Source organism: Melopsittacus undulatus, unplaced genomic scaffold, assembly GCF_012275295.1.
Source record: "Melopsittacus undulatus isolate bMelUnd1 unplaced genomic scaffold, bMelUnd1.mat.Z mat_scaffold_370_arrow_ctg1, whole genome shotgun sequence".
Lineage (NCBI taxonomy): Eukaryota > Metazoa > Chordata > Aves > Psittaciformes > Psittaculidae > Melopsittacus > Melopsittacus undulatus.
The window spans coordinates 1-26,150 of NW_022994276.1; the positions used below are offsets into that span (position 1 = coordinate 1).

At 35.0% G+C, this 26,150-nt stretch overlaps 1 protein-coding gene across 1 annotated transcript in view; it reads right to left on the reverse strand.

Annotated features, from left to right (window-relative positions):
• Positions 1–12,568: 12,568 nt before the first annotated feature.
• The window catches only part of LOC101875987 (vascular endothelial growth factor C), a 57,771-nt gene continuing 44,189 nt past the window's right edge, over positions 12,569–26,150 (reverse strand). Inside the window, 4 exon segments of the mRNA XM_034073982.1 lie at positions 12,569–13,101; positions 17,509–17,839; positions 18,122–18,231; positions 22,106–22,257. Coding sequence (XP_033929873.1) covers positions 12,987–13,101; positions 17,509–17,839; positions 18,122–18,231; positions 22,106–22,257 — 708 coding nt within the window. The 3' untranslated portion in view covers positions 12,569–12,986.

Here is a 26,150-nt window from a genome sequence, read left to right on the forward strand (position 1 = left end):
GTGACCAGCAGGTCGAAGGAGGTGATCCTGCCCTCTACTCTGCTCCCGTGAGACTTCACTTGGAGTACTGTGTGCAGTTCTGGTGTCCTCAACATAAAAAGGACATGGAACTGTTGGAACAAGTCCAGAGGAGGACCACGAGGATGATCAGGGGCCTGGAGCACCTCCCATATGAAGACAGGCTGAGAAAGTTGGGGCTGTTCGGCCTGGAGAAGAGAAGGCTGCGTGGAGACCTCATAGCAGCCTTCCAGTATCTGAAGGGGGCCTACAGGGATGCTGGGGAGGGACTATTCAGTAGGGACTGTAGTGACAGCACAAGGGGTAACGGGTTAAAACTTAAACAGCAGAAGTTTAGATTGGATATAAGGAAGAAATACTTTACTGTAAGGGTGGTGAGGTACTGGAATGGGTTGCCCAGGGAGGTAGTGAATGCTCCATCCCTGGCAGTGTTCAAGGCCAGGTTGATGAAGCCTTGGGTGATATGGTTTAGTGTGAGGTGTCCCTGCCCGTAGCAGGGGGTTGGAACTTGATGATCTTAAGGTCCTTTCCAACCCTAACTATTCTGTGATTCTAATATCTGAAATTCTGAATCACTGACCTCAATTTTGAGACTCTGCTGTTTTATTAGGAGAGAAAGTATGTGATGACACATTCAGGCCTTCTTCATGACAGCGTACTACTATGGAATATAGAAGAAGCAAATGTGAGGCTGGGTGCCATGACACTGGCTCTTGGTATGATCCAGGGGCAAACAGTAATCAGCCCCAGTTTTGGTGACAGGGAGATTATCTTGAACAGGAATCAGCCAGTGACTAAGAAAACAACTGGGGGATATAAATCCCTGTACAGTGTCTCTGTATGGAATTAAAAACTGAAGTCAAAAGTTGAGAGAAACTCAGATTTGATGTAACATTTTACATGTTAACTTCCAGTTAACCTCCACAAAACATATTTTCTTAAAAAAACAACCAAACCAAAACGAAGCTTAATATATAGTTCTCTTACTGGTTGTATAATTGTAGGTAAAAATATAATTCTTCTCCAAGTCACTTATATTACGTACTGGGAGAAGATGGTGCATCATGGGACATGCCTGAAAAACTGGGAACTTCAGCAGTATCAGAGCAAGACTGATAATCTCAAAGACCAAGAACAAGAGCTTATTTCAGTGCTCAGGGTAAAATCTTGCCATCCTTTTTGTAAGGAAATCATGATATTTGCAGAGATACTTTGTATTCCTCATATTTATTTTTTCTAAACTGTAATTATATTTTTTAACAAAATAGGAAGCAGCTTTTTCCCACATTTCCCTTCAGTTTGAGACTCAAATCTCTGATATTTTTACCCTATCTACTTATATATGCACACATGTATATACAAATATTCATGCTTTTTATATATACATTTATACATATTTATACCTATACAGATATATTATACAAGCTGCCTTAGTTATCTAAATATATATGTGTAGGAATTCAGGTGGTGTTAAAGATATTTAGGAAATATATACTTTGAAGGGATTATTCATTTTGAATAGTAAGTCACTGTCATTCCTGCTGTCTTTCAAAGGCAACCATTTCCCTTTCAAAAACTCGGCTGTGACACGGATTTTGTTGGATGCAAGTACCTTCCTGCAGTCTTGGCATTATGCAAGAAACTAGTCAGGCATTTGAGATAGGTTTTGAAGGTAAAGTACCTGTAAGGTTTTGTAATAAAGGAAGAACTTTGCTTCTTAGTAGGGTGTGTACAGATGTGAGGTTTGAGATTCTATATGGAAGGATGCATGAACCTAATTGAGCCAGAAAGGAACTGCCGCTCTGCTCTTGTGAGGATATTGGTGCTTCTTGCAGAAAGAGTAGCTGTGATGAAAGGTTAGAAATGGATCAGAAAAGTTGGAGAGAGAGTCCTCTGTTAATGTTGCAATGGATCAGACAACATATAAACTGTATATTAGGTATGAGCTATGTACGATATATGATGAACTACCTGTTTCACCAGTGCTGGACACCAGATCTTAATACCTGGTAGTGCAGCACTTCAAGCATTTTTAATTTCCATCAAAGTCTGCAGTGAAACAGATTTGTCTTGTTAGCATCTTGTCATGGAATTAGTCTATTGTTTATGGACTGTTTAGAGGACAACATAATGCTGGTCTGAAAGAGCTTGTGCAAGAGCAAATGCCTTTATTTTTTTTTAATTTTTCAGTACATCAGTTATTAAATATTTTTTCATTCATTGAAAATTTATAAAATATATAAATAGCACTGGAAGCATTGTTTTATTGAGTTCTATGAAAAACTTGCAGTGTTCTCAGTCTTATCCATAATTAAGCATCTCTAAGGAATATGGTTTAACACTGATTTTTCTATATATTATAGTATGAAAGGAGTTTAGATATGTATCAGAATACATATTTTGGCATAATCTGGAAGTGAAACAGTATTTACCAGAATTCTAGAGGTAGAATGGAATAGCTCTCATTAATCCCAGAACATTGGTTTTGACTTTGAAAGACAATTACTTTTTCTTAATTTCAGCTTATTTAGCCAATAGCTTCATCAGAAAAAATACAAAATAGATTCATGGGCTATGAGTATATCTCATATCTTACACAAACTAGACTTAAGTACTTTTGAGGCTTTCTGAGGGAATGGGTAGTTCTTGTGACTCCAACTCTCCCCCCTTCCCTGAGAATATTCTATTTTTTAGTATTCAAAGTGTGTGACAAGAACTAAAGAGATGAAGATGGATTTTTAATCTTTTTCTCACATCTGGAGAAACAAGTTGAACATTCATCAACATCAAAACATCACAATAACTGGTGTCAATGATACGGTACTGCTGATAAGCACTGTGAATATGGGTGTGTTTCGTTCTTTCGCATCAAGTCCTATAGTAACGTGCTCTTGGTTTATACATATTCTTTCAAAAGTTATTTCAAGAAAGCTTCTGTAACATTAATGGTAGATGCAGTGCTCACGCAAATTGGCCAAAATGTCCAGAACATGGCACCTGAACCACCAAGTTTTGAACTGACTTGTGGCAGTTTTACTACATAGAGTGCAAGTACAAAGCAGGACTTACAGGGAGGTTATCACAGTCAGCCAAAGATGAGTATGTGATACTGTACTTATGTCTTAATTCAAACTTGCTCTGAGATTCACCTTGAATTTATACTATGAAATTACTGATAAACTTGGGGATGAATGCTTTGCAGACACATGTATATGTGCATATATGTGGCAGAATTTTGCCATTTAGATCTCTGATTTTCCTATATGGTTTGAAGGAAAAAAAACTGGACTTCTAATACTGACATAAAAGAAATTACTACTGCCTTATTCACCTCTTTAACAGATTTTAAACCACTGAAGTCTAAGTAAAGAGGCTTTTGGTTCAAAATATTTTTCTTCTCTGAATTCTTTCAGTGGTTATACCTGACTAACAAGAAGATAATAGCTTAGGAAATGAAAATTTATTGCTTTCAGTGAAGTATATAAACTATTAAGTAATCATATCAACAATTATCATTGTAAACCAAGTAATGCTCCAAAACAATGGACACCAGACAAAGCTGAGCAAGGCAGATGGAAATCTAAGCATAAAACATAAACTGTATCAATTTACCCTACAAATCAATGAAACCACAGCAAAAACACAGAAAGATGTGGAGATTTTTTTAGTTCATTATTGTCGTGGTTTAAAACCCCACCTCAGTCTCCCGCAGTACCACACACTCCTTTGTTCCCCCCACCTCCCCACTCCCGGAGGGATGGGAAGGAGAGCCAGAGGAATACAACTCCCACGGATTGAGGTAAAATCAGTCCAGCAATTACGGTATAACACAAATCACTACTGCTACCACTAACAAATCAATGTTAGAGGAAACAAACAGGGAGAAAGAATACGATACCACCCGCCAAAACGAGCCCAGCCCGGAAGAGAGCTAACCCCTCCCCTCCTGGCCAACTTCCAGTTCCCTCCCCGAGCCCAACCCGGAAGAGTGCTAACCCCTCCCCTTCCGACCAGCTTCCAGTCCCCTCCCCGAGCAGGACGTGCTGCGGTATGGAATACCTCCCTGACTAGCCCAGACCAGGCACTCTATCTCTCCCTCCTCCCTGGCAGGGCATGAACTACTGCTGAACCCATGACAATTATAGAACAATTGCAACTCACAACAGTAAGATTTTCTTAGTCAAAGAAAACAAAACTTGTCATATATTACATAAGAGAAGTAAGGCAAAAGTGAGAAATGGGAATTAGTCACGTGAACTAGATAAAAAGAATTTATTCCCATGTTTGTCAAGTTTCCAGAATTGTAAGATAACAGCAAGTGATAACATCCAGGATAGTTCAGTCCTTCTCTAATATCTGCTGGCATATTACAAGCACATGATAGTCAATTAAATAGGACTGGAATATAGGTCTTCCATTTTAAAATCAACAACAATATTTTAGAATACTGTATTCTCTATTTCTGACATGAATTTTAGTATTTCATATGAAGTATAACAACTCAAACAGAAGGGGGTGAGAGAAACTTCTTCCATGTGTTTTGTGTGTAAAGATGTTAGTACCTTCTGAATATCTACTGGATTTTACTTCAGGGAGTAAATAGCGGCATCATCAGTTTATGCATCTTGATGAGAGTTTAGGCATATAGGTGTGCTGCACTCCAGGCATTTCAGAAATGTATTTTCAGAAACCTTACTTACTTTGAAAATGTGCCCCTGTGAACTGGGGACAAATGAATGGAGGTTTTTAGGGTCTAAGTTTAGGATTTAGGTACTGTTCACAGTGATTATAAAGTCAATTGTGGATCAAATCCCTTATATGTTTTTCCTTTATGTGTCCTTTGGTTTTTCTCTTCAAGGATTCTTCTTTACAGTGATAAATATGGAAATCTGAAGTATTGACACATGAGTATTTGTGAGACTTAATTAGTTTTTGGTATGGTATTTCACTGTGTTGCAAACTCCCGTGGCAAGAACAATGTAGTTAAGAGACCACAATTTGGTCTAAACTCTGAAGAATTCTTAAACGTTATACCAAAACAGTTTTGCTGTCTGTGGGGGTTGTTTCAAATGCACTTAATCTTAATTAACAATTAACGGTGGGATGTTTAATTTTCTCTCTCTCATATTTTCAGTCCTTTTCCATGAGGCATTCTTTGAGCTTGGCAGTGTTTCTCACTCTCTTGAAAAACTAACAAGAATTCTGGTAGGTTATCTGTTGCTTCATTTTGTGTAAGAACTGTTACAGAAGTTATGGATGATGTCTTCCCAAGCTGCAGCACTCTAACAGCTATAAATACCTACTTAGTAAATGTAAAGAGTTTGAGGTAGATTATTCCTGAATATATGTAGGTCTTTGCTCCTTGAGCAATCAACAACGTTAAAATAACCTGTAAAGAACAGGAGTGCTTGATGACACTTACCAGGCCTTGCTACTCTGAAGACTGATCAGAGTCTTAAAGTGATGCCATTAAAATGAATAATAGCATTTAAATGAGAAGAAAGAATCAAGTGATGTCAGCAACAAGCTGTCTCCGGCAGATACAATGGGTTTGGCTTGCCTTTAGCTAACCTCCTCTTGATGTTCTTCTCAGAGGCAACGATAATTATTAGTTTATTTAGTCATTTATTTATTTTTGCTTTCCTGAATATTGATTTTTATTCCTGGGTGTTTTAGAAGTCCTTAATACAGATAACAGTCTAAGCTAAAAGAAGGTCAAAGAAATTGTCCTATGACTGAGAAGCCAGGATCTTGGCAGCACTGGTGGCTGCAAGCCCAAATTGAAACCACTCAGAGAGAGTATGTTAGTTTAGGAATCCACATACACAGCTCTGCAGGACCACAGCTGATGGTAGAGTGAATAAGTGGGCTATGAAAGGTGAAGTTTTATTAACCTGTTGGGGTTTCTTTATGAGCTTTCTGTCATATCACTGTTAGAGTTACTAAAATAAAAATAGCTATTTTGGAAGTATTTTTCAAAATCATCATCATCATCATGACTTGACTTCGCAAACAAAGATTTGGGAAGGGTTTTACCCACTCTTACTACAGGCACGCTGATGGCTAAAAAGGCCAATGTGGGAAAACTACAGCTAAAGAATATAAGATATACTTCCTGCATGTTTTAAAGAACAAGGGCAAATAATTAATAAAGGGAAATGTTAACTGGGAGATCTTCAATAGCTAAAGACTTGTTACTGTAAAGATTTGTAAAATCTGAATGTTTGTAAACTTACAGTTAATATAGGATAAATCTACTGCAGTCATGTACTGCATGAATAGATGAACTTCTAATGCTTGGACTCTCTAAAGTGTAACCTTTTACTGAGTACTAATCTTTCAAAAGAAATAGCAAAATACTGATTAAAAATATCTATATATACACTTACAGCAATATTAAAACATCTCATTGCTGCACTGTCTGCTCTTGCAAATAAATACAAAAAGTGCTGTCAGACACTTTTATAGCTCTCTCTCAGATCACACTAATATGTACTCGAAAACTCACTCTCTTATTTTTTTAAATTACCTTTTGTAAGTGCTTAAACTCTACATAAAACATGTTTGTATTTATTTTCATAGTTTGGAAATGAAAGTAAATGTCGTAGTACTGTATCTTCCTCTAATGGATGTAACTGGTTTGATTTAGCCCACCTTAATTTTACTTGCATTTAAATCCAAATAAGATTCCAGGCAACATGTCTGCTCGTGTGTTTATTTTTTTTCTGAAAGAAATACAAGTCCAAGATATTTTAGTGCTTCAGTAACAGGTTGCCATATTTTAAAATAAGTATCTCTTAAATGGTTTATTCAAAACTGATTGGAGAAAATGAAACCAATATAGTATCTATGTTGATATTAACTCATGCATTAAGCTGAGCCTAAAGTGTTCTGTATGTTGGTAGCTCTCTGCATCCAAATTACTGGTCAGGGTGCATGCTGGTGAAAAGCACATTTATTTTATGATGGCAACCTGAGTTTACAAATACCCTCTGTCCTTAAAAACAGCAATATCTTTCTGGGAAGGATGCTGCAACCACATTCCATCTGTCTTCACAGTAGTGTAAAGCATAGAAGGGGGTACACATGTGCCAAGGAAGAACACATACTTTGTTTTTTTTGTGGTATGTTTCCAAAAGCCTTCTTACCTGCCTTTGAGTCCTGAACTTCTTCCACAGAATGTGAATGAGTAATGAACATAAACTTATTTACAAGGCTGAATTTAGTTCCAGAGTGCTGTGCTGGGTATCATTAAGGACTGCATGAGTCCAGAGTTAGACCACAGAGATAGTACCCAGCATACAGCAGAATGAAAGCTTGTATTTTTTACAGGGAGTGAGATGTCAGAAATTGTCCTTTGTATTTCAAGTGTAATTAGCTAGGGTGATTACTGCATCTGTTACTCTTATTTGCAAGTTTGGTTTGGGAGGCTTCCAACTCTAATAATTTTACTTATTTGTTTGGGCAAACTGGATTTGAACATTTGGAATGTGAAGTTTCAGAGTTCTTAACTCTACATAGCTGGAAGAATAAGTGTTAAAACTATCAGTAGACATCTAAGAACAGATTAATCCCTGTGTTGGCGTGATTATTTAAAGTAGAGAGAGAAAAAACGTCTTAATGGTAATACAGAGGAAGGCAATGCGATTTTTAGGGAGAGGTTGGATATAAAAAGGAAATAGAAGGCTCAGAGTTAACAATGATATGTGAGAAAGACTGAAAGGGAAATACAGATATACTTATGGGGAGACTGAGGTATGGTCCAGAAATCTAAGAGAAGTAACTGAAGCTGAGAAAGGGGGCAAAGGGGAAGAGTTCAATGACCACATACAGCTGATTGTAAATGTAGAAAATGGATAAAGACCTTGCTGAAACTCAGGCCAATGTCTGTCAGCAATGGATACATTACCCTTCCCCAGGAAAAATACCTGAATCTACAAGATGTTATTTTCATTAAACATTTTGCTGAGAAGAAAAAGGGATAAATGGTGATATGCAATTTTCAGAGATTTCCACAGTGGTTTGCCACATGTAGAAATGCTTATACAAAGGAGTACAGCATTGTGTTTTAGGGTTCTTTTTTTTTTTTCTTCCCTGGAATGTGCTATATGTTGCAGTTAACACATTCTCAAATGGAAGTAAGGTTCAGTGATTCACAGCTTCACAATATTGATCAAATACGTATTTTCATAATGATAAATTACTGAAATTTTATAACCTGTGCTACTGTAAAATTGGTGCCTTACTACTGTTCAGATTGCAGTATATCTGGGCATGAAAATATACGTAAAATGAGTAGATATTTTACAAAAATGTTTTGATCTATATAGAGCTTTTAAGAAATCTAGTCTGGAGCCTTAAGCCTGCATTAAACTGACCTAATTTTATTAGTCTTTCATATTTAGTGCACTAAAAACCAAAATAATACCTGGTACATTTGATCTTAGTATTTCATCACTCAATCAGAAGGTTGTCCTGTGGTCTTTCCCAGAATTTTTTATCTGAAATGTGAAAGGAAAAGAGAACAAGAAAGAAACTATTAAATAATTTATCAACTTATTTTCATTTTTTTCAATAAAGTAAAAATCCCATTATATTAAAAACTATTACTATATCATATTGACTAAATTACAGAAGTTCTGAAAATTCTAAGTTGATCACCTTTAAACTTTTCTATTTAAGGGTAATCTTTTGTACCTCCAAATAATGAGAAATTAAATAATATTTAATAAATAACCTTGAAAGAACATATTCTTAAACAATTAAAATAATATTTAAATAATCTTTAAAAGAATATAGTCTATTTCTTATGCTAATCTGTTACTGAGTTTACTGACTGCATAAAATATTTCGTCCCTAGCTTTTGGCGTAGATGTGGTAGCTAGTTATACTTCCAGAAAATCAGTGTGAGAGAGAGATATGTTAAAATTCAAGGGCATCTGGAATTGTCACCAAGATCTGAAGACTAAAAATGAGAATACTGAAAGCAATCCTAAAATTAAGCCTTTCGAGATGCTATGGTAGATATGCAAGGTTTCACACTGATCTTTTAAATAGAACTAAGAGAGCTCTCTTCTTCAACATGAATTAAACAAACACGTCAGGAGATCAACAACACTCATACGATATATAGTACATCCTTCTTTTATTACAGGTAGAGAGGGTTGCTCCGCATAATATACAGTCTCCAGATAGAATAATATTGAAAGAGCACAAAAACTTGTAAATTCCTGATGAAATTGAAGCGTAAGTCTGTTTACTATTAAATGGGATTTATTGCAGTTATCCATGCTTGCTCTCTCCCTCACAATTGTATTTTTCTGTAGAGAATATCAGAATTTCAGACAAATGACAATATAAATAAGCTTCTTATTTAAAGTTAGTGCAGAATAAATTGCATATAGAATCATCACCTATATTGCTAATCTTTTAAGCTGCATAGTCTGTTTTTTTATATATTTTAGGAACACTAAATTAATATTTGAAATGAAGATGAAAATGGCAAGGAGCTTATAATCAAATAACACTTCAAAACTGAAAATGGTGTAAATCTACGAGATGCAAGGAAGACCTGCTATGTAGATTATGCCACCACTCTATTTCTCTCAGAAAAACACTTAAATATAGATGATTTTGTGACAGTACTGATATAAACAGAATCACATTTTATCACACAAAATGAAAATTCTGTAGCTTGTGCTAATAATTGTGACTTTTACTGTGTTCTTGTGTCATATGCATTTTTAAAAAAACCTACTACTTTCATGTGAAGCAGAATTGGAGAGTCTGACTACCAGAAAATTCTGTCAACTGCTTGCATATATTATTCTACTCACCTGCATACCTTTGAGAATGATTGGCCAGTTGCTTTGGTCAGACATAAACCTATATTGTGGTAACTTTTAAGAGTCTGCTCTTTCTTTAAATCACAGTTTTACTTAGCAGTTTACTTATGTCTGAAAACCTCAATATTTGGAAAGTTAACAAATTGAAATTAAAATTAAAAAAAAAGACATTCAAGGAAGTAATTCCTGTTGAATGATGTCTGTTACAAAGTTGGAGCTTCCTGTTCAGTGCTCTCATTTTCAAACTCCCTGCCTTCCCTTCCTTATCCTGATGGGTTTTACTATTTTGGCATGTAGCATGCTCAGCAGAAATCCAAATATCTGTTTAGCCAGAATGGTTTTATTAGCTGTATTCATGAATTCCTTTCAAATAGTTTAGACATGTAAAGTGAACATTGCTGACTTTAGTAGGTTTTGGGTTTTTTTTTTTATTTGCCCAGTATTGTAACATACATTTTTTTTTATAATCTACATACAATTTCTTGTTGGAATGCAGTTTTGCTCTGTCTTTACTTGTGCCCTCTTCCTTTTTAACCACAAGTACATATTTTTTCTGTTAGTGCTTACTTAGCCTCTGTTCCGGGTTTCAGATTTGGTTTGTGTTTTCCTCACTGCCTCTCTTCTGTATTGGGCTTGCACAGAAATTAAAAAGCTTATCTGGGGAGCTTCACCTACAGTTTGTTTTCTTGAGTCTTCATTAATTTGCCCTTTAATTGATTTCTTAAAGTATTTTATGCTCCCTTCAAGCAGCTGACATACAGAAGTGGATGTCTGTATCTTTAGTAATACTAAATGAAGTTTTGACTCTTGCAATTAGACTGATATTGCCAGTTTAGACACTGATGATTTGCATGACTAATAATCCAACTGATAGGAATTGTGTGTTGTTATACTACCTAAAGTTGTATATCAACACTGTCATCTGGCATTCTACCTGCATTTGGCTGCTGAGGCAGTATAGTAATAAAGACATTCCTCAGTATTTGTACGCCTACACTTTATTCTATTATCCTACAAACAGGTGGCCTCTTATTAAAAAACATTGGGGACACTAGATATAGAATGAAAACTCTCAAACTGCCTCTTATTCTGCATGATTGGTAGACTGTCTTAGTCCATGAAGGTGACTGAGCATTTAAAGTAGGATTCAGTAAGTTTTAGGAACTCTTATAGCTAAATATATAAGAATCTAGAAAAGCAACATGCTCCTGCTAGGAACTAATACTACTTTATTAATAACTCTTTTAAGAAAAGCTGCTTAGAACCAGTGCTGACATCTAAGATTGTTTTTATAGATCTAACCACTCCTGTCACAAAAATCTGGCTTTGCAGCTTTGTTTCATTTCTGCACCCAGTAAGGTTTTCATAGTTAACAAGCTTAACTTCAAAAATATTTTAATTTTGAATAGATTGTTCTATGAAAATGGCTCTTCCCATGCAACTAAAAAAATAAAACCTTACCTCTTTTTGGAGTTGTAAATGTTGATTTTGCATTCTCTTTAATAAAGAGAAGTGCTGCAATATTTTACGTAGAGATCATGTAAATCCATACCAGACTGGCAGATGTCCTTTCATGTCTCCACTGGAATATAAATTGTATTAGTTTTGTTCCCTCAAAGTATTTGTGAATACACATATACTGTTGATCAAGATAACTGTATGACTATAGGAAAGACTAAAGTGCATTATTTATTATTAATCACCATTTAGTTATTATAGTATAATATAAAATAATATAAAATATTTTATATTATTTTATCATTGCTATTATTATTTAGTTTTATTATTAAAGTGAATTACTTAGTTTTAAATTCTACAATATAGGCTGTAATACTAAATAAAAAGCATGGTTGGTGTTTCCATTTTTATACTAATAATAACCTTCAGTGGACATTCTTTTATATTATTATTTAAGAATACTATCAAGTAATAAAATTGAAGGTATGTTGGAATGTGAGTTGTTGCTGTCCTTTAAACAAAGTCTTTATCCTTGGGCAGTCACAGAATCATAGAATGATTAGGATTGTGACCTTAAAGATCATCTAGTACTAAAACCCCTGCCGTAGGCAGAGACACCTTCCACGAGACCAGGTTATTCAAAGCCCCATGCAACCTAGTCTTGAATACTGCCAGTGATGGGGCAGCCACGGCTTCTCTGGGCAACCTGTTCCAGTACCTCACCACCCTAATAGTAAAGAACTTTTTCCTAATAGCTAATCTAAATCTACCCTTTTCTAGTTTAAAGCCATTCCCTTTGTAAAAAGTCACTCTCCAGATGTCCTGCTATAAGGTCTTCCCTGAGCCTTCTCTTCTCCAGGCTGAACACACCAACTCAGCCTGTTTCAATAGGACAGGTGCTCCAGCCCTCGAAGCATCTTCGTGGCCTCCTCAGGACTTGCTCCAATAAGTCCACATCCTTCTTTTGTTGGGGGTCCAAGAGCTGAATGCTGTCACATGCAGACTCTCCAAGGTTTTCATTAGTCTTTAATTGTACTTGCTTTGCTAGTTGCAGTCTAGAGACAGAAATATCACTGGGTCACGAAACACTAAGTATAACTTTGTCAAACATATGTAAAATGGGTATGAGAAAATGGCTGTAGTCTTCCTTTCATAAAAGTGCTTTCTTTTAAATGCCTTCCCCCCCTTTAAGAACCCTGACAGTAAAGCTGAATTGTTGTTCCTTTCTTTAGGCAGAAGATTAAATATTCTCACCATTATATAATACAATTTCCATTTTATTTTAAACATACTTTGCAAGATATAAAAATATTGATCACAGTGAGCTTTAACAATTGTTACTGCTATAAACAGAAATGCTGCACAATGGTTTTAGTGGAAATAAATTATATAGTCATTATCTCTTAAAAAAAATCACAAGAAGAAGAACCTAGGCTGTTTGGTCATTGGCAGAAAATAAGTCCATATTGAGTTCTTTACAAAACATGAACCCCAGTTATTTTCTACATTTGCTCTCCACATCTTGAGAAAAGCGTAACGAGTCTGTCTCTGAAAGTCCCACAGGGTCTCTGGTGCACATTAAATTGCAAATATTAGCAAAGTTTCTGTTGTTCTTTTGTTCTAGTGGAAAAATGTACACCAAAATAGCAAGTAGTGCTCTCTTCACTAATTCATAAGTGGTCTTTTCCAGTATGTGGGTACACAGCGGCACACTTCTTCACTAAAATAAAATCCAGCATCACAGCGTTTCGTTCGGACTGTACATGGTGGTCTGTAACAGCTAAAGACATTAACAAAAAAAAAGTGGGCATTAATATAACATGATCATTTATATCAGCCTGGAGTAGAAATCTGTGTGCATGTAGACTGCAATTGATCAATGGGAGATTTAATTCCTATAAATACTTTTAACTTCTGTTTATGTTTTTGCAACTACTTTTAATTGGACTATTCAGAAAATCAGCGTAAGAATACTGATTGCTATTGAAGAGAAATGCAATGGATACTCATGTGTATTTTTAATATATTGCCAGATTCTAGTCATGTTCTAGTCTTGAGTGGTTTAATTAATTTAATTTTGAAAATGCAGAAATAATTTTCTGTACTTAAAGTAGCTTGTTATGACCTATTGCATGCTGCCAGTTTGAGGTGGCAATCCAGAATCACGTAACTACATCTACCATCTTCTTACCCAGGACTGTTTCTTACCGTATTCACTAATGCAATAGCCTGAGAGAGCTTTGTCTACATATGTTATGCTGTGATTTGAGTCTTGAAAATGAGAACTTCAAGTTTCAAACTCCTATAGCTATTAAGTCTATTGAAAATATATCCACACTTCATACTACATCTATGCGCACACTGAAGTAAGATCAGAGTCTAAGTTTTTATGATAAATCTTAAAGGTAAGAATAGAAATAGTCACTATTTGATTAAAATAAGTTTAACAGAAATAGAGTGTTAAACCACAAGTTACATCTACCTAAAAAGCAGCATTTTTCTTTGCAGATTCCTTGATGGAAAAATAGAACTCACACAAAGAAAATATCTGTGGCTGTCCCTGAACTCTTCCTTTTCCTAGTTTATTTTTCTATTAAAACAAGAACTTGACCTAGAATAACCTTAAAATAACAATGCCTAAATACTTTCTGGTGCATAATGGAGACAAAGTACAAGTCTGGTGTGTTTTTTCAGATGCTGGCAATGAATCAAAAGACAAAAGTATATGTTTTGAATTTCAACACAGTTATACTTAAAACTTGTACTTAAATAATGTGTGCCTGTTTGTGGAACCCTGATATTATGATCTATTACTATAATTTATACTTACTTCAGTTCAAAGCACTACAGTATTACTATGTTAAGGCAATATCACTATCCTTTTAGGTAATCCTGGTTTCAGGCTTGTGGCTACTCCTATTATTGTTGCAGGTAAGTTAATATGTTGTGTGCTTGTTTTGGATACCAAGTTAATACTTTGCAATAATTTGTTTATGATATGAGGTCTGGATTACAGTTATGTTAATTCATGGCAGCTAGTTTCAACCAATAAAGCTGGCTATGAGAACACAATAAAGAATGAGGAAAACTGCCAACATGACATTTATTAACTAGTCACATCTTGCTCAGTGTTTTCAGTGTCATTAATCATAGACTAGTTAAACAGTGTGGTCTCTGTAACTAAGGGAGTAACATTTTGTGCCACAATACAGATATCTGAGATCAGTGTAACAGCTCATTGGAATCTGTTACAGCCCCACTGATCTTTTGGCCAATGAAGTTGGAAACAGTGGTAAAAAGCAACAGAATGTTTGCAAAAGTATCTAATACTCTGAGCAAATGGGCAGCCAGCAGTAGGTCCGTTCTGGGCTAAAGGTACTACACAGAGATGGAATAGATGAAACTCACTTGCCTTTTTGCCTGCCTCTACCATGAAAGTTAGACTATTTCATGTACTGAATGACCATAAAATTAAATAAGAAAAAAAAAAAAGGAAAAGTCAAATTCTTCGATCCACCTGACACATTGAACAAAATGAAAAGCAGTCACGTAATCATTAAATATTAGGAGTTCACTCTGTTTGGAATATGACTGCTGGTGAACTGTGAACTTGAACTTGAGAGTGCTACAAAGCATCTCTCCCATGTGAGTTTGTGTCTGACAGCAGTCAAGGTCAGGTTACTGCACTCTTATCCTTATTTGGGACATCCGAACAGAGCAAGAAAGCTCCTCTCCTGTAAAACGCTTTGCAGCTGAGGTGCCTAGTTATCTGGCCCTGCCAAAACTGACCAAAATAATTTTTTGAGGTGATAGCACAGGGTGAATAGCAGCAGTCATTGTAACTACATAAATGTGGTTTCCTTAGGAAACTCTGCTGAACAATAGGCCAGGTCTTTCAAAAGATTTGGGCTCAATGTTGTTTACAGAGTGCTTTCATGTGAAAGATGTCTGTTTTGATGAGGATAATCTGAGCATGCTGGAACTAAGATAGGTAGATGCTCAGTCAATAGGTATAGTGCTGGGTGAGTCAGCAGCAACTTTGTGACCAGTATTCGGGATTTTTGCTACCAAATGCCTCAGTTTATCAGTTTGGTCAGTTTAACAACTCCACAGATGAAACTGAAGTAGAAATGCTACTTTTAGGGGTAATGACAATATGATCATATTAAAAGCCAGTATGCTTTATGGTGGGGATTTTTGTTTGTGGTTTTTTGTTGTGTTTTTTTTTTTTTTGGTGTGGGGGGAGGAGAGGTGGATGTTGTGTTGGGGTTTTTCTTCCTATCCTGTGTTTTGTGAATGACTGTATTCCTTTCCTCTATAGCAGGGTATAACATTAGAGGGACAGACATTTTAGGTACAGCGTATAAAAATGTTGATACTTCAAAACCAGGACCTACAAGAACTACTCTTCATGGTGAGCTGTCTGGGACACGGCCACAGGAATCTGCTCACGTCTAGGTCTTGGGCATCTTGCACAAAGTTACAGAGTGTGCCCCCATTTACATGGTCTCTTAACAGCAAGAGATCTTTCTTACAAAGGCAAACAGAATGCTGCTGGGGCTTTATTCCTTTTAGAGAAAGCTTGTGGGGGACAGAGAGAGAATGTGATAATCCTGTGCCAAGAAGGAGTAAAGACTGCATCCTCTGTTTCCCTTGGCAGTACCAACATCTACAGGGCTATTGGTTGTGGAGCTATAGAGTAATATCATGTACAGATATTTCTTTCTCCACACTAAGATGAAATGCATGGAAAAGAGAAACAGCTAAAGGTGTTTGATATCACATTGTCCTTGGAAGTAAGAAAGAAATTGAAATTCCTTATCATGTTCAAGTACATCATCACAGAGAAAAGCTGGGCTCAGTTCCCTCCTTCAAATAGTAAGACTTTAAATCAGGACAGGTGGTGTAAGATATTTATTAAGGTGTTTCTTAGCTTTTTTAAATGCCTGACTTTTTCTCATGTGAATGTTCTCTTAAAATATGTGTAGCACTGATGGAACTGCACACTAGAGTAGTGCTATAAAGCTATGCAACATCCAAAGCTCTTGTGATCAGGTAGTTTTCCTCTACAAACAGAAAACTGAAATAAAAACTGAATGATAGAGAAGAAATTTCTTATGTTTCTAAGAACTATTCTATTCCACTCAAAAGGCCAAGCATAACAGAACAGGTAATAACAGTTATTACTAATATATTTCCTATTTCCCCAGATGTCATTCCTAATATTAGACATTTTTTCCTTATTCAGGATGAACTCATCTGTATATATATGACTATATATATATAACTATTATTGTTATATATTTATGCCATCTAATTACATATCATATTAAAAATACATAAGGTTTATTATTGATAAACAACAAATTACCACAGACATTTAGATGTCCAAATTTGCTATTTTCCATTTCCAGTGCTTGAACATTTCTGAAATTATTTACCATTAATTTAAATATATTTAATGATTCTCATATATTAAAAAATAAGTGATCTTTCTGCTCCAAATTGCATTCTAACAAATTCACTTTATAGGAAAATTTTCCTCAAAAAATATACAAAGTATAAATAATGAAACCTAAAAACCTCAGAACCTAAAGACATTCACTTTTTTATATACAGACTGTTACTGCTATGGGTGTGCACTGGTGACATATAGAGAGTTTTCTTCCTGACCAAATCTCATTTTAAATGATGAATCCGGGCAGTCTGTTTTATAGTTATGTATATCTGTAAGACTGTTTATGCACTCTTAAATCTTTAGGATTAGTTTAATGAAATGAAGGATATGCAAAAAAATTAGGAAGTGAAAATTAAGTAATCACTTGAATCCTAATTAGGAATATTCGATGCATTTGACTTGCAATATTCAATTCTTGATACAAACAGGGTGTGATTTTAAGTAGCATAAAAAAGCAGGGAGCTTGAACTCACAGCTCATTTTCATCAAAAGAGAAAACTAAATCACATGAAGTAGTAAGTTTACAAGAAACTAAATGTGCTTTAAAATACTTATTCTACCTAGTAGTTTCCTCTTAAAGATGATAAAAATCATATAAGATAAAACTGAACTGAAGAGAGGCTTACTGTTTACTTCAGACTAAAAATCAGTTCAACAAGATGGCTAATCACACAAACCAAATTTTTATACCTTAAACACAATGAAAGGGCTGAAGACTTGAGTTTTTACCTGCATGTCTGGTGATGGAACCTTTTTCCTTTTAAGAAGCATTTATTGGGAGATTCTATACATTCACAAATGCATTTTGCAGGATTTAGTGGCTGATGTTTAGGGCAGGTCTTTTTACATACACACTGACATTTATCTTCATCAAATTCCTTGTTGGGCCCACAGGAAGTGGGGAGAAGTTTGTTTTTGCATATGCACTGACATGACGATCTGTCTAATTCTTTGTGAGGTCCACAGCTTGAGGGTCGCACACCTCCTTTGCAGACACATTGACAGGTTTCCTCATCCAGCTCTTTGTTTGGTCCACAAATATGGAATGCTTCAGATGGGTCTAGAAATACAGCAGAGAAGTTACAGAATTGTCATAATTTTGTGTTTACCCATTCACCTATTATAAATGAAGAAATGACAGCAAATCTGTAACTTTTAAGGTGTTTTAACCTTGAAACCTAAGGTGTTTTAACCATGACCAGGTATATGTCAAAAGACAGGCAACTATGAGTAATTGTATTGACAAAGAAAAAGATTCAACTATTACTTTTAATATTTTTTAATTTGTTTAAGTAAATCAAAACATGGAAATACATTTAAACACTGAAGCAAAACTGCTTACCAGAATCTCCAAGATGGGAAGAGAAACCAAAATCATGCTGTGCCAAACATCTGCAAACTTCATTATTCCAAATATGATTTTTTGGACAGGTCTTGTTTGCCACATGACACCTGTGGAATTAAATGTACTTTTGCTTTACTACCATAAGAACTTCAGAATAAAAAAATGAAACCCAAACAATTTTAGGTGTTGACTGCTTTTGCTTCCCTCCATTAGAAAGACCTTTCTAGGAGCTTCAGCTCATTCATAATCTTATCTTTAGCTCCTCTCAAATCTGTTACGAATTAATGTTTTCTCCATGGCAGGAATCTTCAACCATTTGTTGAAGATACCTTCTCACATTTCAAGTTTTAGCTCTAAATTCTAGAAGCTGATATCTGTACTTTCCAAATACAGTTTGGAAACAGTAATGTAAGTCTTATATAGAAAATAAAGTAGTATAAAAAAATATTTGCATACCAATTTCTGTACAGGTGGAAACAGGCATAATTTTCTATGTTTTTTTTTGAAGTATAAAAACATTTTCACACATACAGATGCCAAAAGAAAACTGGTAACAGTTTCTGAATGAATGCTGTTGACTAAACTGATTTCTAAATCCTGGACAGCTTTCATGAATCTAAAGATTTGGACTCCAGCAGTGATGCCTCTTCATATTTAACAGTCAGTGCTCTTTACCTGCTAAAGTTTTGAGTCCAACACAATGGTATCACAGAAAGCATCAAATCCTAACAGCAGCTGGTGCCTTTTTAAAGGATGAGTGAATTTAGCTGGTAGGTATACAACAGATAGGATATTTATGAGTATTATCTTATCTTCCTTTGCTTGCAATTTCTTTATCACCACAGGTCACATTATAACTTTTAACAAGTCAAACCTAACGTCATGCATCCAGGCTGTGTTATTTATTCATTGTTTCTGTAGTATTCCAATAGTTTGCATCTGTTAAGGCAGCACATACGTTACACATTTGAAGCACTTTTCATTCCCCTGAGCACCACTACTCAAGCATTCAAAAATGTAGGTGCTGGGACATTCTTCCATACTCATCATTCAAATATAACCACTCCCATTCACCACATTAAACTACTCTGCTTGTAAAGACTGCTGTATTTTAACATCACCCTGCATCACCTCATGTTTTATCAAGCTGGTGTTTCCTGATTTAATTCCTCTAATGATCTCACTCTTGCTCCCTCACTTGGCACATGTCCTACCTCCTGATTCTGCTTGGAAAACAAGGATAATTTACAGACACATTATTGCATTCTCTTTTAGAAAATAACAAATCATTCACACCTGGAGCAGCCTTGCTCTAGCTGGAAGTACAAAAAAACCCCAAACCACCAAGAACACATGAACCCATGAGAACACAATATTGATACAAACCCTAAGTTACCAAAACTTGAAGAGAATGATATGTATTCCAGCATCAGGGTTGGAGACATACAGCAAAAGAAAGTGCAAATGTTTGTTCACAAATTCTACTCCGGCTGCTAGTACAGAAAATGACTGGGGGATATGGCTGAAATGTTAAAATTACTTACTGCAACATTTCAGAAAGTTCAGGAAGGCTAAAAAAAAATCAGAAAAAATACTAGAGGCAAAACCACTTTACAGATAATTTCACTACCTCTTCCCAAATTGTTGTCAACTCAACTAAAGCAGGCTAACTTGTTACTTGTCAGTGTCAGCACAGATAATGTGTAAGAGCAGGAAACATACGTGTACAGTATACATGCAAACCACATCTAAAATATGCTTATTAGCTCTGTGAGCACCTACCTACAATCAATAGTGAAAAAAAATGTCATCATAGAGACTTGATCTGAATTATGTATATTAAAGGCTTCTCTGCTCCCCCTGCCAAAATTGCTAAACTTCTAAAATAGTGACAATTTTCTCAGTTTCACATCTTGAGACATTGTATATGAACAGAGAAGTGTACAATTTAAGACACCATTAATCCAGGAGGTATTCTGAAACACCGGTCAACATGAACTGACATGCCTCAGCTTTGCGAGCATGTAGAAGTAGCTACTACTTTTTAGAAAGAAAAGGAAGAAAAAAGTGGGAGAACAGGCAAAGACTTAGACATTAATTCTCAGGATAAAGTTGTGCAGAAAATATATTTTATACAAAAAAAGATTGACTATTTTCTATCTTACATGTCATGTCACTCTTCTTTCTAACATGTGCCTGTGCATTGTGGCATAATCCAGCCTTGAATTCTTATTAGATCCCCAGTGTTACAATGCTAAAAGCAGAGATCATACTCTTAGGCTTTTCTTCTCAGTAATACATAAGGAAGTCATTAATATATTTTGTTAAAAAGAGCATGTACATAAATACATGCACACATGCAGATCTGCCACTGTGACAAGAAAGTACATATCCAAGAATAGGCTTTACAACAGTTTCATCAGCATTCAAACCTATAAATAAAAATCTTAAGGAAAAATAAGAAGCTGGAAAGAAATTGAGAACTTTAGTACAAATTAAAAAAAACACAGTGAGGATTCTGAAAAGCATCCAAGCACCCACCAAGAACATGCAAGTATCTTTCCTATCTAGAATCTAGAAGCATGTAGTTTGGGGTTTTGGTGGATTGTTTTTTTGGGGTTTTTTTTTCTATTTTATTGTGGAGAGATATAGATTTTAAACTTAAAGACAGTACTTAACAGCAGAGAAGGCCTATATATAATCCAATCTAGTACTACTATGTCTTATCTTTGTTGGAGCATAATTCCTTACTTACAGGACAGTCGATTGTGAGTGCTGGTCAAAGTATTTTGTCTGTACTCTTACTTCCCTCTAACTACAAGTAGCTGTTTCCCATCTAGAATAAACTCTTGTACTGGTAATTACAACTTCTCTTAACCTGGAAACACTTAGAAGCTGCCAGCAGTCAGCATAATTTAAATTTATTATTGACTCTTGAGTTGTTCTTTTTGTTTCTTTGTTTGTTTTTTAAATAATGTGTTAATTGTGCAATAATTAAACTATTACTAGATTTATTTTCAATTCTAATTTACTGTTTATGATCCATGTTTTGATGAAAAAATTCAGTAATTTGAATCCAAACAGAATATAATCTGTTTAGCTGCAACATGTCAGAAAACATCCACATTTTAACTGAATGAAAACAGGGAAAACAAGGTAGCTCACATCTGTGGGCATTCTGCACTATTCATTCACGTTATTAAAAATGTCTGCATTTAATTCCAGTTCAGCTTCTAGTCATTGATTCTTCCATAAAGCAGCTATTTTACATTTTTTTCCTCATAAGTATTTATGCATCGTAAAATCATTACTCAGTCCTCTAAAACGAAGGGAAGGAGCTCTTCAAGCATTTCAATAACACCTGTTTCAGTGCCAGATTTCTTTTTAAATTCAAAATTGCAAAAAAAAAAAAAACTATGTTAATTATGTGAACTGTCAATTAACCCTTTGTTTTCTCTTCAGATTCTGTTCTCACCTCTGGCATATAAAGATGTCCAAAAAGACTTGTAGATAAAGATTCTGTAAAAATAGGCCTTTTTTTTTTTTTCTTTTAACAGCATTTGAAATAGGGAAAATAGAGTTAAGAGAGAAATGTCTACTCCTCATTTGCAACAGGAAATATTTTTAGTTTTTCTTGATTACTTGTTTTTTTTAAAAGAAGTTGTTTTTATTGATGATTCCTTTAAGCTTCAATTGCACCTTAGCTCTTTCTATGAAAAAACTCCCACAAACATTATTTTTCATTTTAAATCACTTAGCCCCAGTTTATCCACTGGTAAAAAGGTAATGTTATTTCAGTACACTCTCTTCATGTAAAACAGTATTAGGTCCTTTGCAAAATGCATTCTGCTACTACTAATGTGTAATTCACTTAGTAACTAAGTTCATCTATCTTAATTGTGAAAGATTCCAGAAATATTTTATATCTAATTAGATAGGTTTGCTCATAATATGAAAAAAAAAGACAAGTCTCATACTTACTGAGTTTGTGTTTCTGGCAAGGAACGTCTTATGATGGAATGAACTTGTCTGTAAACGTCCAACTTCGACATGCATCGGCAGGATGTGTGATTGGCAAAGCTGACAGTTACAGGTTTGGGGCCATGAGAAAGAGGCACTGTGATCTCAAATAACTATAAAAGGGAAAGAAAAGAACTTTTTTTTTTTATACAGCAGTAACAGTACACACTAAAAATAACATAAGGACATACAGAAAAAGCTATAAGGAATTTATTTTAGGGTTTTGTTATCTACCGTCATTCTGTGGCATATTCAATTATGCTGCTAAATAATCTTTATGTGCAAAATGAATACAGTAGCTATGGTATGACAATTAACACTTTTAGGGTTAAAGCCTATTACAGTACCTGTTTGCCTACTATAACATTTAAGCTAAAAGAGGAAAATGTACTAAAAACTCATTTCTCTAGAGGAAATGTCTTAAAATTGGCAGTCTTTTCAAAAATCTAAAACTTAACATTTGGAAAGTGCAAGAATAACTTTAAAAGGGGGTAAGCTAAAACCTAATACAACAGTTGCACAATCACAAAAGCTTGTGTAAAACAGCAATATATTGGACTTAGATCAAAATATTTTTGGATGAACAAGTTCTAAACTGCAGCATACTGTACTTCTGACTTGCCAGTGTTTCTATAGATGTAAATTATATGGTTACCCTAACAGAATTTATATTGAACTTTTTTTTTCCCCCAAGATATTAAGAAATATCCACTACTAATAAAATAAATCATGTATGTGAACAAATAAAATCCTAATTCTAGTGGTAAATGTAATTCAGCTGGTGGAAGAGGACAACTTCAACAATATCTTGTAGAAAAACCGAACATGTGATAACAGACAAACAATGAGACTCATTTCAGTATTGAATTTGGGACATCTACTTTATCAAGTTAAGAAGGTTTCATTGTATGACTCAGTCTCCTGAAAAGTTAGTTACAGCAAATAGCTTATGCCTTTTAGGGTGTTTAGTCACTTCTCCATATATATATTTGAGAATATTTCTGCATCCTTTATAAACATGGCCATTAGATATTGTTCCAGTTTCTAGGGAGCTATCATGAGTTTTTCTCATTAGAGAGACTTCTAACCAAAGCATAGTAACACTTGGATTCTTGCTCCAGCTGCAAAATAAGTAAGACTTCTTAAAATTTTGGTCTTGAATCATTAAAAAGAGCACAAGTCCATATCTATTGGTACCAATAAATGAATGCTTAATTATTACCAGACATACCTACAGGGTTTTTCACTAAGTTCAATACAGACTTCAGGGGACTTTCTAATTGAGTTTTTATCACAATGCTTTTTGGCTTCAAACCTGATACTGGCTCCTTTACCCTTATGTATTATAAATATTCTTTTAAATTAATCACAAAATGCACTCATACTAAGATGCTTCATACAAAAAAGAGCAATAATCATAACACAAAACTATCATTTTTATACTGATGTTATATGCAAATAGCTTTATGTACTTACTAATTTATTTGAAAATTATCCACCTATTTGAAGGCCATCATGGATTTTATTACAATGCACAAACTAACTAAGAAATTGTAGAGGAGATGGTGGTGGTGTAGATAAAGAAAGAAAGGATCATGTTTGTGTAGTATAGTACCATAGTATATATTTGTGTAGTCTAGAAATTGTAGAGGAGGATGGTGGTGGTGTAGATAAAGACAGAAAAGACCATGTTTGTATAGTATAGGATCATAGCATATATTAGAGAAAATATATGCTGCTTTCCTTGGGTATCTTTAATCAGATGACGAAACTTACCTACATATACAAGGTTTGTATGTTGTTTAAACAAGTTGTGCTTTCAGGACAGTACAACTGTTGAGACCTCTGAAAATCTAGACAGCTAAGAATCTATAGGTGCAACAAGCCTTTACTATATTAAATATTTCATAAGAAAACATGCCCTTAACAGACATGTATGAATCACAGGACAGAAGACAGAATATGGGCTTAATTAGAATATTACACATGTAAAGTGAATCTTGTTTGCTCTCTTACGACAGTATGAACTTTCTTTTCAGAAGCTGAAGTAAAAAGCCACTACAGGAGAACTGATAAAACTTAGAAAATGAATATAAGCATGATCCTTCAGGTCCTGACAGCCTAACTGTACTCCTGCTTGGCTTCAGGAGCGCACTGAGAGAACTTTCTATAACACACATACAAACTGCGAGTATAAATGACAGTGACCATGAATTAATTTTAATCTACATTTATCCTTCAATTTAAACTGCAAACAGGTATCAGCTTAGAGAGCAATCTTATTAGCAGTTATTCCCATCAGCACTTTAAATGGTGCAATGCAAAACAAGCCTAACTAAACAGTGCAAAGGTAGACTAGCTTCCTTGACCTCACTGAATTACCTTCAGTTTTGTTCAACTAAATTCTCTTAATAATAATGTATTTTACATCACCCAATAGTAGCTACTGTTTATAATAAAGTAAAAAACTTAGCATTTACATTAGAGATTATAACATAATATAATTAGGTATTACATTTTTAGTCCTCGCTTTTGGAAAGTGCTGAAGTGATACATGAACTAGCATTTTGAAAAAAAAATATAAACCAGCTCTATTTTCATTACTAGAAATGACGGAAGCGAAATAATAGGATTGGAATTGTTTTGTCCTTCCTACACTTTTGTCTGCATATGCTATTAAGATACTATATTCTGATGCACACTGAAAAGGAGATACTTATTCTTCTCTTCTGATAACGAGAATATATCAAGAAGAGACTTCACAAGAATCTAATTCTTGAAAAGTAGTTTGTTACAGAAAATGTATTTAATACTCAGAATAATTCAGTTTAAATAATCTATGGCATTTTAAAATAAGATCCATTCTACAGAAAATCTGTATTATGCTCTCAACTGTGTTGTGCTCCCTAAATCCACTGAAGTTACTTAAGTGTAAGTGAATCAACTCTCAAATGCATTAGCTGTGTTTGAATTATCACCTTAATAAACCATTCAAGTTAGGCAAGATCAGACCTTGTGTAATGCTTTCTGTTTTTGCCAACATCTCTAATTTATTTCTTGCTCATCTTCCTCATCCAACAGAACAATAAGCTCAACACCGTTGTCACTAATGGGCATGTCTGGCAACACATAACAGCTAAACGTCAACATCTAGAAAGGATATTTCTATGAGAAGTACACCATAACATTTATGAAGGAAAGGCTGGTTCTTGACGTCCCTTCTTTTCTGGCATCATGGCTGACTGTGGGTACCATTGTTTTGTTGCCACACTGCCCTAATGGGTACCTCTTCTTGGACAGAAAATAGCTTATATTTTTGTCTGATCCCTCATTCAGTAAAGGATTTATTTTAACTGTATTCTTAGGGGGCTGAATCTTCTCTCTGAACTTCAAATGATAGTAAAAATCTGACTAATTCATACTACAGGCAATGGAGAAAAGACATTTCATTCAGGTCCTTTCTTCAGAGACCAATGCCTGAAGACAGACATTCAGGAATAAAGACTGCCAAGAACGAGCTCCAGCTGCCAAAAGAACATGAGATCTGACAGGAGTAGGGATTTAGAGCAGTTTTTCAAAGGGGAGAGCTTTCATTGCTTGCAGTTTTCAGAAAATGTTAGTAGTTATACTACATTGTGAGTGTTGCCAGAGTTAGAAGCAAACACTCAAAAGCTAGAAGCAAAAAAACTAGACTCAACTTGCTTATGCAGTCCTGTACATTTGTGCTACCAACGCTTCGTTGCCATGAATCCAGTGGAAATCAAGTGCTGAAGAAATGTGTGAGAGAGTAACTAAAAGGTGTCATATATAACAAAAAACCAAACTCCATAACCCAAATAAATGAAACCACAAAATCATAGTGGAAGCTCAATCCTAACCTTTTCCATAGAAGCTAATATCATAAGCATTAAGTCAGTAACATGCTGTTAATATCAATGTGTAACACATACTAATGGAAGCTCTATGTAACTGAAGAACAGTTGAAAGCCATACACAGTTAATGCAT